The following is an 18,258-nucleotide window of genomic DNA, read 5'->3' as shown; positions in this document are numbered from 1 at the left end:
AGCGCGAGGAAGCGCCGCACACCATAGACTTGGACGACGACGAGCGCCAGTCTATATTCTGCGCTCTCTTGGAGGAGGAGCTCCGGTGGAAGCCGTGACTCATTCCGGAGCACGAGCACTCTTTCCGGGGAACTCGACTGGCTCTCGGGGGACCTCGGAGTTACCAGGGACTTCCACCCATCGCTCCGCCGTCTTCCACTCCTAAGAAGAAGCGGCGTGCGCGCCACCGACGCTCCGTATCACAAACGCAAGTGAGTGATTACATTTTGGCTCCTCATGTTTTCTCTCAGGAAGTTGTTGAAATTGACACTACTTTTCCGGTTAATGAGCCCGGCTATACAGAGACTGTTTGCCCTGGAAAAGCTAGCCATCAGGCTCAGCTAAGCTGCTGTGGGACTGCTATCCAGGCCGGTTTGGAGCCGGAGACGGAGGTACAGCTGGTGCAGCCAATTTCAGTGTCAGCCGGAGGGCCCGGGGAGCCCGTCCGGCCTCATGTTTCGTCTGCTGGAGGTTCAGGAGAACCCAGCCAGCTTCATGCTTCATTTGCTGGAGGTTCAGGAGAACCCAGCCAGCTTCATGTTCTGTCTGCTGGAGGTTCAGGAGAACCCAGCCAGCTTCATGCTTCGTCTGCTGGAGGTTCAGGAGAACCCAGCCAGCCTCATGTTTCGTCTGCTGGAGGTTCAGGAGAACCCAGCCAGCCTCATGTTTCGTCTGCTGGAGGTTCAGGAGAACCCAGCCAGCCTCATGTTTCGTTTGCTGGAGGTTCAGGAGAATCCAGCCAGCTTCATGCTTTGTCTGCTGAAGGTTCAGGAGAACCACACCAGCCTCATGCCTCGTCAGCTGGAGGGCCCGAGGAGCCCATCCAGCCTCATGCCACGTCAGCTGGGGGTTCAGGAGAACCGCACCAGCCTCATGCCACGTCTGCTGGAGGGCCCGAGGAGCCCTTCCGGCCTCATGCCACGTCTGCTGGGGGGCCCGAGGAGCCCTTCCGGCCTCATGCCACGTCTGCTGGGGGGCCCGAGGAGCCCGTCCGGCCTCAAGCCACGTCTGCTGGGGGGCCCGAGGAGCCCGTCCAGCACCACGCCACGTCAGCTGGCGGGCCCGAGGAGCCCGTTCAGCCTCATGCTTCGTCAGCTGGAGGGCCTGAGGAGCCCGTCTGGCCACCTTCTGCTTCACCACCTGTGGCTGCAGCGCCACCTCCTGCGGCTCCCGTGCCGCCGCCTGCAGGACCACCACCTGCTGCGCTACTGCTTGCTGCTTCTACGCCTCAGCCTGAGGACGACGCCTCACCTGGTTCTGCCACACCTCAGTCTGAGAACTCATACAAACTCATTTCACCCACTATAGACTGTGTGTTGCTGCAACTTGAAAAGCAACCTGCCTCGTCAGCTGGAGGGTCCGAGGGGACCGTTCAGCCGCCATCTGCGGCCGCCTCGTCATCGGCTGGTCCAGCTTCAGCCTGTGCCTCGCCAGGCCCAGCCTCATCAGAGCCTTCAGCCTCGCCAGGCCCAGCCTCGTCAGAGTCTTCAGCCTCGTCTGGTCCGGCTTCGTCAGAGTCTTCAGCCTCGTCTGGTCCGGCTTCGTCAGAGTCTTCAGCCTCGTCGGGTCCGGCCTCAGAGTCTTCAGCCTCGTCGGGTCCGGCCTCTGCCTGTGCTTCTGCTACGCCTGGTCCGGCCTCAGCCTCTGCTTCAGCGTCACCTGGTCCTGTGCCCTCCAAGCCTCGGCCGGTACGCCTGACACTTGGGCGCCGCCGCCGCCTTCCGCACGGCCGGCCCCCTGAACCGTTTCCGTGTCGCCGCCGTTGCCGTCCGCACGGACGGCCCCCTGATCACATGAACTATGGCTTTCTGGACCATCACCCCCCGGGCCGGCTACCTGATCACATGGACTATGACTTTCTGGACCGTCACCCTCCGGGTCGGCCCCCTGAGGAGTCATGAACTGTTCCCTGCGCTCCTGTGATTTTGATGGACATTTTGTTTGTTTTTTTGGCCTTGTTTCTGGCCCTCCGTCCTGGACCCCCACCGCCCGCCCTTGGTGGGTTGTTTTTGGTTTTGTTTTTCGAGGTTTTAGGGCGTCTGGAATCCGCCCTTATGGGGGGGGCTCTGTCACAGGCTGGGTCTCCGACCCAGCACTCTGAGTTTTCTTTGTATTTTTTGATATGTTATTAGTTTGTGTTATTTCCTATTTGCCTTTAGTTTAGGCAGTTATTGTTCCTGGGTTTTCTATGTTTTGGGGTTTTCTATTTATTTCATCACGTATTAGGTCTGTTAAGTTGTGTTGTCATTTCCTGTTTTATTCTGACAATGTCATGTGTTCTTTGTTCATTGTATTTAGCTTTCCTCTCCTGGTCCTGTCATTAGGTTTATGTCTGTCAGCTGTTTTCCCCCATGTGTCGCCACTTCCCCTGATCACCTCATGTCTGTATTTAAGCCTTTTGTTTTCTTCATGCCATTGTCAGTTCGTCTGTTTATCTCACCAGAGTTACAGTCATAGTCATAGCCTGTTTATTTTCCTCCTCAATCATAGTTATAGTTTTTGGTCTTAGTACCTTTAGTGTTTTGTTTCTTAGTGTTTTGCCTGTTTGCTTTGGTCTCTTGGTTCATTTCCTGCCGTCATCGCAATAAAGGTTCACTTTTCTGTTAATCATTACTATTCCTCGTCATCATCTGCTTTTGGGTCCTGTTTCCGCACACATCGGCGCACCCCGCCGTGACACTTAGATTCTGAGATGATGCAGGAAATCGGTTACAGATTACTGATTATCTAAAGTGAACATCACCAGTGATCATTTATCCTGCTTCAATGACCACATTTTAATTATTTACTGTAAAATGGAATGTGCTTTTTAAGAAGTGTGTGTGTGTGTGTGTGTGTGTGTGTGTGTGTGTGTGTGTGCGTATGTGTGCAGTGTTATCAGTTTAAAGGTTTAAATAGATTTCAATTCTTGAATTCTCCAAATATTTCTTTATTAGAGTTGGTAACTGTAATATTATAATCGATTAAAGTTTACTGTGCAGGATAGTTCAGTAAAAGAAATGGGAGTGAGGGAAGGGGGAGGGGAAAGAGGGATTTGTGTGGAAGGAAAAAAAGGAAGAAAAAAAAGGGTTAATGGAAAATAACACCAACAATAGGGAAAGTGAGAGAGAGAGTGATAGTGTGATAGATACTGAAGAGATGAGAGCTACAGGAAGAGAAGCGGTGCTGTTGCTAAGGCGAGAAGTCCCCTAAACAGTGACAAAAATGGGGGGAGCAGGCTTCAGACCACCAGCACCTCCTGCATGAAAACGGACTCAGTGAAAATTTGGGGGCACTAAAATAAAATTTAAAAATTAAAAAAAAGAGGAAATTGTAGGACAGAAAAATTAGATCAAGCAGTTGATAAATGAAACCAGACAATACATGCAGAGCAGATGCATCCATTAGCTGTGCCCACTTACCCTAATAGGGGGCTGGAGCCAGTCCCAGCTGACACAGGTCAGAAAGCAGGGAACACATTTTGGACAGGTCATTAGTATGTGTATATATAGAGAGTCACCAATTAACCTGTCTTTGGGCTGTGGAAAGAAACCAGGGCACATGGAAGAAACCCAAGCAGGCACGGGCTCAGACTGAAAAAAATCTTTGTTTAATTTCATTACAGCGAATCTGAGCGTCAGTAAAACGACACCACCACATTAAAAGAAGAGTTCCTTTCAGCAAGGCCAACCCTTTATTTTGTCTCCGCGCTTTGCCTTTCCGCCAAGTTTCACAAAAGTTTGATTGGGAAACAGACAGAAGTGAAAACATGCCTCAGCTCTCGGCTTTTGTGGGAATTATGGTGATGCTTGGCAATACAAAGACACATTCAATAGCAATCAAAGCAGCTTAAAAAGCCTTAACTACTATATATAAATGCTCAACACCCTGCTTTGTTTTGTGAAAGGGTTTGACAGTCGTTGCAGAACCTGGATCTATCCGCTTATCTCTGAAATACGCAGCATAATCAGAGCTGGCATCTTTTTTTAAAATCCCATCAAATAAATTCTCCATATTTTCTCTACATGAGGTTGTGGATGACCTTAAAGATAGTGAGTCACGGCGTTTCTCTGGATTTACTCATTTCACTTATATGACAACGTGACAGACATCCCAGAGTTAAGCTCTTATTTATGGCACGTTTGGCATTTCCATTTCAGCTCCGGCGTTTCTTCATAAACAGCAGACACCTCTGCCTGGCCCAGACAGGCAGGAGTCACTACATGGTGGAGATGAATCTGCCAAGATACTATTTCATGCATGACATGCATGATATGGACAGCAAAAAGTGATATACCAATATGGTGTGGAACAGAGCGTGTTGGAACAGGGGATTTAACTGAAAAGGAAAGTAGAGGGAGAAAACAACATCTGTGTGTGTGTGTGTGTGTGTGTGTGTGTGTGTGTGTGTGTGTGTGTGTGTGTGTGTGTGTGTGTGTGTGTGTGTGTGGATAAACTAGTTACTCAGCAGCTGTGAAGGTCATTTTCTGCAGTAACCTTCTAGTTGGGTCAAGCATTTTGTTTTAAGTGTGTGTACGTGTGTGTTTGGCCTTGTGGGTGCAGCCTATTAGACGAGCTGCCACGGTATAGTTTTGTTTATTACAAAAGGCATTTTAGAGTTGAGTGTGTGTTTGTATGTGTGTGTGTCCTGCAATAGAATGAGCAGCAAAGTGAGATGACGTTGCTGGACTGGCATCTGTTTGTCTGTGGGACACTTGAGGAGCTGTGAAGTGACAGGAAAGGCTGCCTGGCACCATTAAGAGACGCACGCAAGTATGTGTGCAAGTTTCTGGGTGTGTAGTAAGCAAACACCCAGAGCAAGGGTTTGTAACTTTACATGTAGATGTTTACATTGATTTTCTTGTGCTGTTTCAAAACCATCATGTTGTTTCATTGCAGAGCCCCAACAAGGCTTCTGTTTTACATCCAAAATTAAAATTTGTTGATTTTATGACAATTTTCTTGTGCCCCTAAAAGGGAATAAGAATTTCATTTATTGTGGGGAGAAGGAGCAAAACACATTAGGTTTGATACAGAAACGGTTAACTGAATGAACTGCCCATGAAAGATATGTAAACTGTATATACTGTCAGTGTATACAGATAATGTAAGTATAAAAGATAGGCTACTGTGACAAGAAGAGCATTTCTCCCATCTCGTTTGCCAAGAACTGAATGTGGAATGGAGGGGCGGGTCTGACTGAAACCGCATACTCATTGGCTAATGACTTATGATTGACAACATTGTGCCACAGATAATCCTCTGTTTTTGAACATGGTATGACAACGATTTACAAAACAGACTTAATTTTTTTTTTTATTCAGTGTGACTCACAGTCAGTGACTGAGTCCATGAAGCCATAAGGCAGAGGTTCCCAAAGTGTGGGGCCCGCCCCATAGGGGGGGTGCAAAGCCATTGCAGGGGGGGGCGCGGTATGAAAAGAAAAAAAAGAACGCTGCTAGCATAATGGCCAGGTTATTGACAGGGCTGCCACACAAACGCAAAGCAGGAGATGAAGCATTGCCAAATATGTTTCCAAACCAACTTCCTTCCAAGCCAAATACTAGAAAATATGGTGAAGCATCTTCCCTTTGACTTCACCTGCACAAGTGCCAAGGTAGGTCTCCCCTGCATAATTGGTTTTCCCTGCATCAAGAGCACGTGCTGGGCTCTCCAAGTCACTGACAAACAGTATCCCACATTCTTGATTTTGAACATTTTGGAGACGTTAGCTCTTTATACAGTAAAGTTACAGTAATAATAATGGATTAGATTTATATAGCGCTTTTCAAGGCACCCAAAGCGCTTCCACTATTTTAAATATAATTCCACTATTCATTCACACACTGGTGGAGGCAAGCTACAGTTGTAGCCACAGCTGCTCTGGGGCGGACTGACAGAAGCGAGGTTGCCATATTGCGCCATCGGCCCCTCTGGCCAACACCAGTAGGCGGTAGGGTAAAGTGTCTTGCCCAAGGACACAACGACCAGGACAGAGAGGCCGGGGATCGAACCGGTGACCTTCCCGTTACAGATGCGCTTCCCAACCCCCTGTTCCATGGTCGCCCACAGTGGGATGCAAATAATATCAGGCTGATCCTGCCACAATTTGTTCACTCGGTTCAAATCACGGACAAACAGTATCCCACAGTTGTTTATGTCTTTGAACCCATTTTGTACAGAGAAGCATTTTTTTTAAATGTATTGACAGCAATGTTGAATATTATTACATGAAAAAAACAACTACACGTAAAATAATCACACCGTGACGCCTCTGCCTTTGTAAATGGAGGGACAGTAGCTGCGTCCGTGTATGTAAGCATGTAAAACCTGAAGATAGTCAGATTAACAGTATTTTGTCTCTATCTGCCATTCTGCAATTCATCTCATGTAAACAATAACGTGGCGCACAGTGTGACATAAAAAAGGCACAAACCTTTGATGAACTCTGTATTCTTTGTCCACACGTAAATGCAAAAAAGGAGTTTCCGGTGATTCAAAACTCCGTTTACATGTGGACAAAAGGCCCAAACGCATAGAAACAGCTGCGTTTTCAAAAATACCCATGTAGGTGTGCACGTAGCGTAAAAGAGTTAGTAGTGTATTTTATTACTACCTGTAATTTATTGCAATGTACTTGTATCTGCTTAATTGTTTACTAAATGATTGAGGTGTGAAATAAACTGGGGGGCTGTTTAGGTGGTGGGGGGCGAAACAAAGGGGGGCCTAGCAAAAAAAGTTAGGGAACCACTGTAATAAGGTATGTGTGAGAGAGATCAAGATCAAGACTTCTTTTGAACGGCAACTCTTTTTGCCGCCATAGCTATCGCCACCTGGTGGCATTCAGATAGAGTGCAAGTTTTAAGTCACGTTTACGTATATATATTTATATATACATTATTAAAAAGGGTGTAACCATCTTTATCTCTGCTGTAAAAAGGAGCATTCTAGCATTGGAGCTAGTGGGGAGGCACTTGATTTTAATGCAAGTCTCAAATGGCCATTCAGGAAGTTGTACAGTAGCTATTGGCTTTCAGCAACGGCTGGTTGCCTCTTTAAACAAAACAAAACAAACAAACAAAAAAAGATACTCAACAAAATTATTTTCCAAACTGTGATGATCGTGGTTATTGCCTTGCAAGAAACACATACCATTCGGAATAGTAAAAAGAAAATCAAAAACAATTAACGTCATAATGAGTTGCTGCTGGAAACACAGAGTTAAAACACAAACTATCCACCCTCACGCTCAGAGAATGGCAGTTATACCTCAGCGTATGGCTCGGGAACAATGTCGCACCTGTGGATGAGGGCGTGTGTGCTCGACAAAAGGAAGAAAATGGGGCTGAAAAGGTGCGATAGCGGGTGTGTGTGTTTGTAAGTGAATAGATACAGGTGTCTCATTTCCTCTTCTTGATGACGCACAATAGGGAAAAGGCCGAGCGCCTACATGTATGTGCGCATGTACCGCATGTGTTTTTAACAGTGTGTCTCTCGGGGATGTTTGACAGTCCGGTTGAGGTGTGGGCTTGTTTGTGCGGCACCACATGGGAGCTGGGAAAATCCTCAGGTGTCTTTGTGCATTGGAGTCATGATCGCAGATTGTGTCAATCAAAAGCGCTGAACTACGGTTTTTGGCAGCAAATTCCTGAAATGACCTTAACTCAAATCAAATCAAATCTACCCGGTCTTTCCTCGGATGGGTGTGAAGGGGTGGGGAGGCTGCGGCCTCAGGGGTCCTCGGGCAGGTCCTCTGGCAGCTGTCTGGTTGCTATGGCACTGATCTCCCTCTCACAAACACACACACACACAGGAAAAGCAATGTATGAAGAGAAAAGGGGCTGAGGGGAGGGCTTCAGTTTAACTGCCGTGTTTATTGCTGCTATTCCCTGGCTGATGTCAAACAATTACTGAAGCATCTTATCTGCTCAAACCTCTTTGCTTTTTTCTTCTTTGTTTCTTGCATTTCTCTAATTGCCTTTGTGTAAGAGGAGCCTGGGACAGTCTATTTCAGCTACACAACAACATTCATCTTTTTAATATTATCGCCACTCTGACCCAGACATGCTGCAGCAGATGTGCAGTATGAATTGTTTTTCTGCTGCATCAGGCTGCGGCTTGTGTGCCTACGTCCTTGTCTGTCTACAAAGTTTTATCTACGCTGCTGTGTGAACACGTGACTGTGCCATTAAGCCCACAGTATTTGTTTTGAGGAATGAAAACAGAAAACGTAATTACCTCATTATTTCCTTATATTTGTTGTTTCACTTCAACTTAAAATACTCCTGCTTTCACGTCTCTGCTTTTAGATTTGTGTCTAAACACAGTCATGAATGATGGAACTAAAGGGAGAGCGATTAACCGGCAAAGTTTAAGGAAGTAAAACAGGTAAAAACGTCCTTTTGAAAAGGAATTAATAAGCTACTGAAAGTGATGCAGCTACTCAAACATTCACTCACTCGCTGTCAGTCAGCTGGTTAGTTCATAGAGGAAGAAGAACAGGTGGCCAAAGATGGAAAGGGAACATTTTGGATCGATATATTCTGGGAAGATGACTGATTTGGTGGTGTTTACTGAAGTGAGACAACTGAGAGGGAACTGGCTCTGGCTAAAGCCGGGGAGAACAGCGGAGTAAGTGTTCACTGGAAGGATGGCAGGCGAGCGTGCAGTTTTTTAGTTCTCCAAGAGGTGTATTGGAGAAAATAGATAGCAGAAAAGCTTAACTGGAGGCAAAGAACAAGAAATGCAGTGTGAAAAATATGTGTTATGTATTTCCACATGAGTGCAATGGGAAAAAAGCATGTAGAATTTCTTAAAATTGCCCTTTTTTTCTTTCATGAGGTCTCAATGAATCTCCCCTTCATTTTCTTGAGACTACATTTCAATTTGGATGCCCTTGGCAACAGCACAGCAGGCAATAGGATGATAAGGCTGTTTGAATTGAGATTTCACACTGAGACAAAGAGTTAGTGACTGAGTGTGTACTCAGGGGTGGGTGGGTGGCTGTGGGAGTACATGCCTGTGTCTAGAAAGGAAATCATAAAATCAAGCACAAAATAGGACAAGGTCAGGAAGATTGATATAAAATTATTAACAAGGTAGAAACAAGGACAGGGAGCGATAGAGAGAGGAATACAGTGGAGGAGGAGGAGGAAAAGGAGAGAAGGCGGTACCTTGTGTTCCCCAGCCTATCAGATTGTGGAAGGTGGGGCCTGGATGACAGGAAGGAGGGAGCAGAGGAGCAGCAGACAGAGAAGGAGAAGAAGAAGAGCACGTTAGAGAAAGAAGGGAGAGGTGGGAAGGTAGAGGTAGGCAGACGGGGAGATGCGGTGCTACAGTGAGCGTGTCCGTGAGCCTGCAAGTCTTCATCCTATCACCAGCGACCACAGTCTGCTATGGAGCTGTGATGTACAGATTCACTGCAGGAGCAGGGAATGCAGATAGGAGTTCACCTTGAGCTGGAGTCCGGCAGTGCCACTCTGGACCTTTGGGATTACAAAAAAACATTTGCTGAAGAAGAACAGCTGAGGTTTCATCAGACTTGACAGGCTGCCAGATTCTTTAACTTTGGGATTACTGGTCCAGACTCCCAGCAGAAGGTCTCACTGCAGAGACAGAGGCCAGAATTCAAACAGGTTCTCATTTTGGAGACTCACCTTCTGTCCGCAAGCCGGACATCATACAGAAGAGGCTGTCGCATCCATTGATCAAACTGGATCCCCGCAAAGCCACCACCAAGCAGGTCCTGCACGCCAGGAAGCCTGAAGGCAGCCTGACCTTGGACCAGCTATCACCCGAACCCCTGCTGGCACCACCAGAAACGTCCGGCATGTCTCAGACCGGAGGACGGCTTCACAACAAAAAAGCTGGCATCCGGGCCGCCGTGATCCTCATCGGACTTCTTCACAAGTCTCGCAAAGTCAAGGAGAAGGAGCGGGAGAGAGAGGAAAGCGAAGGGTGGGTGAAGTTTGTACATTAAGCAAGGGTGGCGTGCTGGGTAGGTAATTCTGTGGACAGGCGGGCAGTCCGCAGTGCAGTGTCAAGCTGGGTTTGTGTGGGAAAACTTTATTAAGTCTGTAATGTCTTTGTTATTCCAGAGCCACAGGGCACTTTGAGCTCTGTATGGTTGAGTGCAGTTTTATTATAGGTTCATTTTGTCAAGTGTGTCCTTGTGTGTGAGTGTGTTTTTAGCGTCTTGTTGACTGTGCTCACGCTTGTATCTGGGTCAGTTTGAATGACGGGAAGGAGAGAGAAAGGTTGTGAGGAGTTTAGGTGAACGGAGGTGTGCTTGGAGTGCTTTTCAAGAGGGGCTCCGAGAATAAAAGCTTCCCTGCAAAGGGAGAGGAACATGGACAAAAGGAGGTTGAGGTCTGGATATAGAAAGACTCTCTATATCCAGACCTTAGGAGTTACTGCTGTACACACACAAGCATTAGTGGGCACTTGTTGATGTCTGTTATATATCTGTCTCAATGCTTTAGCATGGGGGCAGCATAGGCACACATTTTTAGGCTGACAGGCTGAGGAGTTCAGTAGGTAAGCTGCACCACAATTTCATGCTTTCCTTTAAGAAAGGCTTTTGAAACCCTGCTTCCTTAAAAAAACGCCCATCCAAAAGCATCCCCATGTGTGTGGAGGGGGTTTCCCCACATGCTGTGTTGAAGACTGATCATCTTACTGCTAACACTACCTCGGTTGAGTGCAGTCAGTAAGACCCCTGAGAATGTTCCACCTGCTAACAAAAAGTGTTTGAGGTTGTCTGGGTCGAGACCGCCCCCACCCCGGCAGAGGGGAGCTAACATCAGCAGCCGTGCTCCCGCAGTTTAACTGGAATCTGAAGAGATGGCTGGAGATTGGAGTTCGCCTGTTCAATATTGTCTTGGTGCAAGGTGTGTGTGTGTGTGTGTGTGTGTGTGTGTGTGTGTGTGTGTGTGTGTGTGTGTGTGTGTGTGTGTGTGTGTGTGTGTGTAAAGATCAGATATGCAGCACAAGATGCACTTTGCTATTTTGTTGTAATGGTCTGGCCCAAAATAGGCTGTATTAAAATAGACTGTACTCTGGAAATGCTTCAAAAGTTTATGTGACCTCTCTCTCCCGCTCTCTCTCACTCACTGTAATTTAGTTTAACATTAAGTATAAAATTAACTCTGAGCAGTAAGACTGGATTAGCAAAAATGCAAATCTGGCCTCAGAAATCCTGGACACAGAAATTGTAATGTTATTTAGACTATTATCTAATAATGATATGATAAGTGGTGGGGTTCCTATACACAATGACTCCAACAGTTATATTTTTGCCCCAAGGGATCTTTCATTGATCAGTCCAGCCATGCCTGGAGTAATGATTGCCTGCACTGTTACACAGATATACACAGGCAAGCGCACAAATACACTTTTGTTTTCATTTGTTTTTGCACATTTCTCATGTGCTTCCAAAATGATTTATGATTTTGATTCTGTGTTGGGTTTTTCTTTTGCCCTTTAGCCAAATGAAAACAGTAAAACCATATCTGGACAGTGGAAATAGCCGCAAGCCACAACACAGTCCCACTGCTAGTACTTCCATTACTGTGACTGTGTCACATAATGATCTAGGCACAATTGCCAACAATTTTTAAGGTGTCTTATTCCAAGTGTTGGTTATTACGTGCATGATTGCATCCATTCAGACTTCTCATACTACTATTTCTCTCAGCTGTACTTGAGCCATTGTAATTTCAGTGGCCTTAAAGCAAGGATGTTCTAACTATTAATACAAGGAAAAGTGAAAATATAAAAAAGGTGACTGATTACTGTTATTAGAGCTGAACATTTCTAACTACATAATAATAGGTGAGATTGCTTAGGCTGCTGGAAAAGAGTAACTTATTGGGGATTTTTTTACATTTACACTGCTTCACTCTTCAGCAAAGAATTAAAAGTACATATATATATTTGATCCAGTTTTCTAATTTTCATTAATACAACACATATGAAAAGAGCTTGTGCTCTATGCCTGTCTCCAAAGCATTTCTTTATTTCTGCTCTTATAGAGTCATTCTCTGTACTTGGTCCCCATTAAGCTGAACAGCATGAGTTCTGCTGCTTGTATTTGAATATTTATTTTACTGGCGATACATTAATGTCCTTTACAGCTCATTTATCGCTAGCTGCACACCTGCTTTGTATTTGTGTGTACATGTTTGTGTACGCACTGTCCGTCCCAGTGAACCCTCATATGCATCATTCAAGCTATTGAAAACACTTATAATACAAACTGATGTGCAGTTCTTTTGAAATTTCCCCAGTGCTCCAGTCTGTTCGTATGTGTCTGTGTGTCTGTGTTAGCATGAGCAACAGCATCATGCGTGATGCTAGAGTGCTTATTTAGGCCTAATCCATAATCACAGTATGCGGCTTCCTGTTCAAACTGTGTTGCCCCCTCTAACACAATTGAAAATATATACACTGTGCCTGTCTATATGTTGATATATTTACTCAAAATGCTTTTTCTGATGATTAAAAATGCATGCAGAGGTTCACTGTGTATAACTTATTCACTGATAATCAATAATTACTACTGTCTATAACTACAAGTATGTCTTTCCTGCAGATATTTTTCTCTTGGGGTTTTCTAAAGGTGCAAAGGAAAACTTTATTTTGCATCTACTATTCAAATCTTTCAAGGATGTTAAAAATTCTCTTGCATATTTCAGTTTACAAGGTTAGCCTGACTCATCACAGTAACCTTAGCATCTTCCTGTCATTTGTGCTTCTTTATTAGCACTTTATCTGGCAAATCTGTTTTATTTTCATCTGTAAGTAAATTAAAGCAAGTCTCTTAAAAGTTGTTACCTGTAAAATCATTATTACTGTGGGAAAAATCTTCATGTATGGTCAAATGTATTGGGCCACACCTCTTAATCTTTCAATTCAAGCGTTTGTAGTCCCACTGCCACAGGTGTGTAAAATCACACTCTTAGCTATGTGGCCTGCTTTTACAAATAAGTATTTTCATGAAATGTCTTTCCTCCTACTCTACATATTCCACAATCAACTGGAAGTGATTAAAAGTGGTTTTCAGAAATATACTTAAATATGCTTACATACATATCTAATAATACTCTTAGTATTATTACAAAGGTGACGTCTGGGAACAACAGCAACTCTGTCATGAAATGCCAGAACATGTAAAGTTACACTGCAGGTTCACCGAGTGCCTAAAAGTCTGCAACGCTCTGCTGATTGACTAACTGCAGAGCTCCAAACTTTCTCTGGCATTAACATCAGCAGAAGAACTGTGTACCAGGAGCTTCATGTATGGATTTGCATGGCCAAGCAGTTCCTATAGGAGTAATGTGTAATGTGTTGTTTATATAGTGTACAGGTATCATTGATTTTGACATACTGTACTACACTAACAGTAACAGCAAATTAACACTGTCAGATTTGATTTCAACACTATTAAAGTGTCTACATGGGTCCACACCAGAGCGTGTTAATTTAACTCTTTTTGGAGTGTTAACTCTGATTTAGTGTTAAATACTAAATCTGTCTAAAGCTGACAATGTAACACTTATTAACACTAAGTGTTAAGAGTTTATATATCAACTCTGATAGAGTATTTTATTTTAACTATATATGAGTTATTTTCTAATCATTCTAAAAATTTTAATTTTTACTTTTCTGAACTTTTAGAAATTCCTTGGGAAACAAACATTTATTAAAAAGAGGCAATGTTTTTCTGAAAAACATTTATTTTTGAACTGTGCACCACAATTTCAAAACATTTTCTAAAACATGTAACAATATGGAACAATGTACATGCTCTCGCTTTCATTAGAATATTGTTTATCAAAGGGTCTGACGTAGGTAAGCTGGTCAAAGCAAATAACGGCAATACAATATGCACGTCCTCCATTCATCACTTTGTTTAACTTTAACATACTCCTGCACTCCCCCATATTCCACCTCTGCAAGCAGGTGGAAATTCAAAAATTAAATGAGTTATGCAGTAATTAATTGCACAAATAGTCTGGTAAACAATTGCAACACTGTAAAAAAAAGAATAATTTTGAGCCTAACTTGTGTAAAGTATTTTCCCAAAATACAATCCTAGATACGAATCCATTGCCCATATTTAAACACAATATTCTACCCAGAACACGTTTGTTAAAATGGTGCTCTCTTAAACAACTGAAGAACACAGACAACAGTTAATGCCGAAATAAATTTAAAACCTGTCTTTTTAATTTTTACCTAAATCATATGCTCAAAACTCTGAAGGGATCTAAATGTTAGCCTAGAACCCAGTCAGCACATCTGCTACTGCCGTTTGCTAGATAGTTTTCAGGCTTCATGTAGCGCCATAATTTTATGCCAACAGTTCACAGACTAAAAATTGTTTTATTTGTATTTGAGTTAGCAAAAAATTGGACTGAATATTCATATGCAAGCTTTTTTTTAAGGCTATAGTATTTGCCCGCAAACAATAAATTCCAGCGAGCTAAAACAGATGCTATCTCCGAGCAACGTGGCTAATGCCTTACACACTTTTGTCTCAACTCAAAGGAGCCACAGAAGTAAAAAGCTAATAATAATGACTAAAACAATCTCAGAAAAAAATGACTTACCAAGTGTGGCAAACAACTCTGGAGAGCAACATGCTCTGAAATGGCTTTGCTTCAGCTTTGGTTGGAACCTGTGATGCTGGGGGCGGAGCCTGTGAATTTACACTATAAGTGTCATAACCCCTTTAGGGGGTCAAGAGTTAACATTTCCATTGTAACACCTCCAGAGTTGATATCGAAACACTAATTTTTAACACTTGATTTTAACTAATATTATTTTCAGAGTTACATTAAAATAGTCTGACTCTACTTTGAGTAAAATTAACTCTACTTTTGCGTGAAGTCTGCTAACACCAAAACATTTAACACTTTTGAATTTGCTGTGAATTCGCTGAGAACGTCAAGTCTAGTGAGGTGATCGAGAGCGCCTTCCGAGCCCTCAGCGCTGAAAACAAACCCTACGTCACTAAAGAGGAGCTCTACCAGAACCTGACTAAAGAGCAGGCAGACTACTGTCTGTCACACATGAAGCCCTACCTCGACAGCAAGGGCCGCGAGCTGCCGTCAGCTTTCGACTTTGTCGAATTCACTCGCTCGCTCTTTGTCAACTGATCCTTTCCCTTAAAATCCAGAGAAGTTAGAGGGTTGCCTTTGATTTTATGTACATTAGTAATATACAGTTTTTAATATGTGAGAATTAATGTTGTTTTTGGTAGATTTTGATGCCAAGCTCGTGGTTTCCTGTTTGTTTCCACCTCCCTTGGAAAGTTATGCCAAAAAGCTGCAGTTTCCTGTTTAGTCTTCTGCACAAAGTTATATTGTACTATTAATATTTTCATCTGATTCTAAACAAGAAAGCAAATACGCATACTTCTCAAAATGTCAGGCTACTCCTTTGTCTACGAAAAGGGTAATACATGCACATTGATTCCAACACAATTATTAAAAATGACAATTCAGCCCCAGTTGGATCGTTCTCATGTCAAAATGTCAGGCTGGTAAGCTCCTTAAACAACAGGTATGGATAACCATCTAATCTGCACAGGGTCTTAAACAACTGAGAGAAATTCAACAATAAAAGCCTAGTCAATCATTACTCTAGTCTTATCATTCCTCATAAACCTTCATCTGCATCTCAGATTCCTTCTAGTTTAAACTGTTGATTCAGCCAGCATATCAGAGTGGCTGGAAACACTCTCCCTCAAAAATCCAGTCTCTTTACAGATCCTCACAAGGTTTTTCTCACCTTACATATATTATTTATAATAACAACTGTCACAGGAATGATGAGGACAGACACACAACAAAATGTGCTGATGAGTCGGTTATTAGTCAGCCCACAAGGACTGGGTGGAATAAGATTGCCGGCCTGTGGAGGAGGATTTTGTGTCGTGGCGCAACAAGTTCTACATTCTGTCCAATCTTGCAGAAAGTAAGGACACGAGTACTGATTCCACTCAGCTGTCTTCTGCGAAGCAGCTGAAACAGTCACTATACTTAGGCCTTGGTGTTGGAAGGAATTGTTTTAAGATCACCAAGGTTTCTCAAACAGCAACCCTTCATTCTTTTATCCTTCAACGGTTTGACGTGTACTTCTTTACAGGGACAGCCAAGACCAGACTGTTTTTTAGCATAATAAAAGGCAGTAGGTAGGGTCAGTCAAGGACACTTAGAACAAGTAGGTCCATAAATTAACCATGAAAGTCTTTCCTTCAGATTCATTCTCGAGAGAAGCTGGGAGGGGGTAGGGGTGTCATTTTCAGGATGAGCACGAACATTTTAAACATTTTCATATACATTTACCTCCTGACCTCTAAGTCTAGGAGGTTTCACATGTGCCAGATTTGTGTTTTAAAATGGTTTTATTGCCGTTGCTTCTGTTGCCATCGCCACTGTTTTTAATAATTTGTTATGGTCTTGCAGTTTTCTGTGATTATCCCAGATGTACGACTTGTTTCGGTGTATTAAACCCTTGTATTTCCCTTTGGACTCAGAAGGTTTAATTTGATTTGAAGTATCTCAACACTTGTTGTCCCTTAAGAGAAAATCTCATCAAACACTGCTGAGTGGCCGGGATCCTTCTGTTTGAGGGTCCTTGATATGGACAGCAAAAACTAACTTAAGAGCTGTGTCTCTTTGAAGAGCATGATACACTTTAAAATGGCTATGTTGCTGTTTAACAAGCATCCTGTATTGTCTCATCAAGTCTAGCTGTGTCCTGCAGGGCCATGTGGTGGTTGAAGATTTTTATGATAGAGCAAAATAAATCATGCTATCAGTTGGTAACAGATTACAAACATCATGAAAAACCTTCCTGGTTTCCCAGTGAAAACCCAGTTTGCAAACCAGTAAGCCAGAAGAAGAAAATTAGAGATACCCCTACACAAAACACAAGACATCTCAAAAACCAGATGACGCAGAAGGATTTTTTACACCTAAAGGTCACATTAAATGTTTCCAAAACTCCTGTATTTCCTGTTGCTCCACCTGGCAAGCTTCCTCTTTTTGTGCAACACTTATAAAGTATACAATAATAAAGTAGGATTACTCCCTTAAAAAAACAAAAATGTAGTTTTTGAAAAAACAAAAACATTTTCAGAGAAGGATACACAAGAGCAGGTAGCCCATTTAGACAGTTACCAATTTTGCTCACTGAAATTTCTACATGGCAGCTACTATTAGCCCTTACACTCCCTGACTACTTTTCTAGATAAACCCATACCTGATCAGCCAATCACGGGGCAGCAACTCAGTCTATTTAAGTATATAGACGTGTTCAGAGGAGAATGGCCCGCTCCATACTCATAGGGGGGAAACAGCAATTGAGATAACCACTCATTACAACTAAGGTATGCAGAAGAGCATCTTTTCTGAATCTCTGCATAATAACATGCTGAACCTCGAAGCAGACGAGCTACAGCAGCAGAAGACCACAGTGGATGGGACTCCTGTCAGCTAAGAACAGGAAATTGAGGTTACAGTTACTGTAGGAGCTCAACAAAGTTGGACGAAAGCAAATTTGAAAAATATTACCTGGTCTGATAATTGCAAATTTATGCTGCAAGATTTGGACAGTAAGGTCAGAATTTGGCATTCACAACATTCAGGTGCCTGCATGTTGTGATTGCCTACACCAGGGCTGCCCAATCCCAGTCCTCAAGAGCTACTATCCTGCAGCTTTTAGATGCATCCCTACTCCAACACAGCTGAATCAAATGGTTTGATTACCTCTTCAGCATGCCATCATGTTTGGCAAAGGGCTGATAACAAGCCATTCATTTGATTCGGGTGTGTGGGAACAAGGATGCATCTAAAAGCTGCAGGACGGTAGCTCTCGAGGACCGGGATTGGGCACCCCTGGCCTACACTGTCGCCAGATCTTAATCCAGTGGAGCACCATTGGTTGTGTAGGAACCTGAGATTTACATAATGTATTTGCAGCCATAAAATCTGCAATAACTGCCTGATGCTGTCATATCAGTATGGATCCCACTCTGTGAGGAATGTTTCCAGCAGCTTGTTGAATCTGTGTCATGAAAACGTAGCACAGTTCTAAAGCCAAAATGTGGTCCAGTAGGGTCCTAACACGTGTAACAGATGGTGAGGGTAGCTAACTAGTCAAGCTAACTCTCAGTATTAACCGTCTTTTTTTCTACAACTTGATGAATTTATTGTTCTATGAAAATAGACT

General features: G+C 43.5%; 1 protein-coding gene across 4 annotated transcripts in view; it reads left to right on the top strand.

Moving 5' to 3' along the window:
- Positions 1–18,258, top strand: part of rap1gap2a (RAP1 GTPase activating protein 2a) — a 99,894-nt gene that overhangs the window by 47,129 nt on the left and 34,507 nt on the right. Inside the window, exon 1 of one of the 4 annotated variants that reach the window (XM_085429172.1) lies at positions 9,284–9,975. The exons of the other annotated variants lie outside the window; for them this stretch is intronic. Coding sequence (XP_085285298.1) covers positions 9,848–9,975 — 128 coding nt within the window. The 5' untranslated portion in view covers positions 9,284–9,847. Of the gene's footprint in view, positions 1–9,283; positions 9,976–18,258 lie in introns of those variants that run through there. 4 annotated transcript variants of the gene reach the window in all.

This window comes from Rhamphochromis longiceps, linkage group LG14 (assembly GCF_057381845.1).
Source record: "Rhamphochromis longiceps isolate RC_006_pf linkage group LG14, R_longiceps_female_GT1.1, whole genome shotgun sequence".
Lineage (NCBI taxonomy): Eukaryota > Metazoa > Chordata > Actinopteri > Cichliformes > Cichlidae > Rhamphochromis > Rhamphochromis longiceps.
This window is presented reverse-complemented; position numbering and strand designations above follow the sequence as displayed.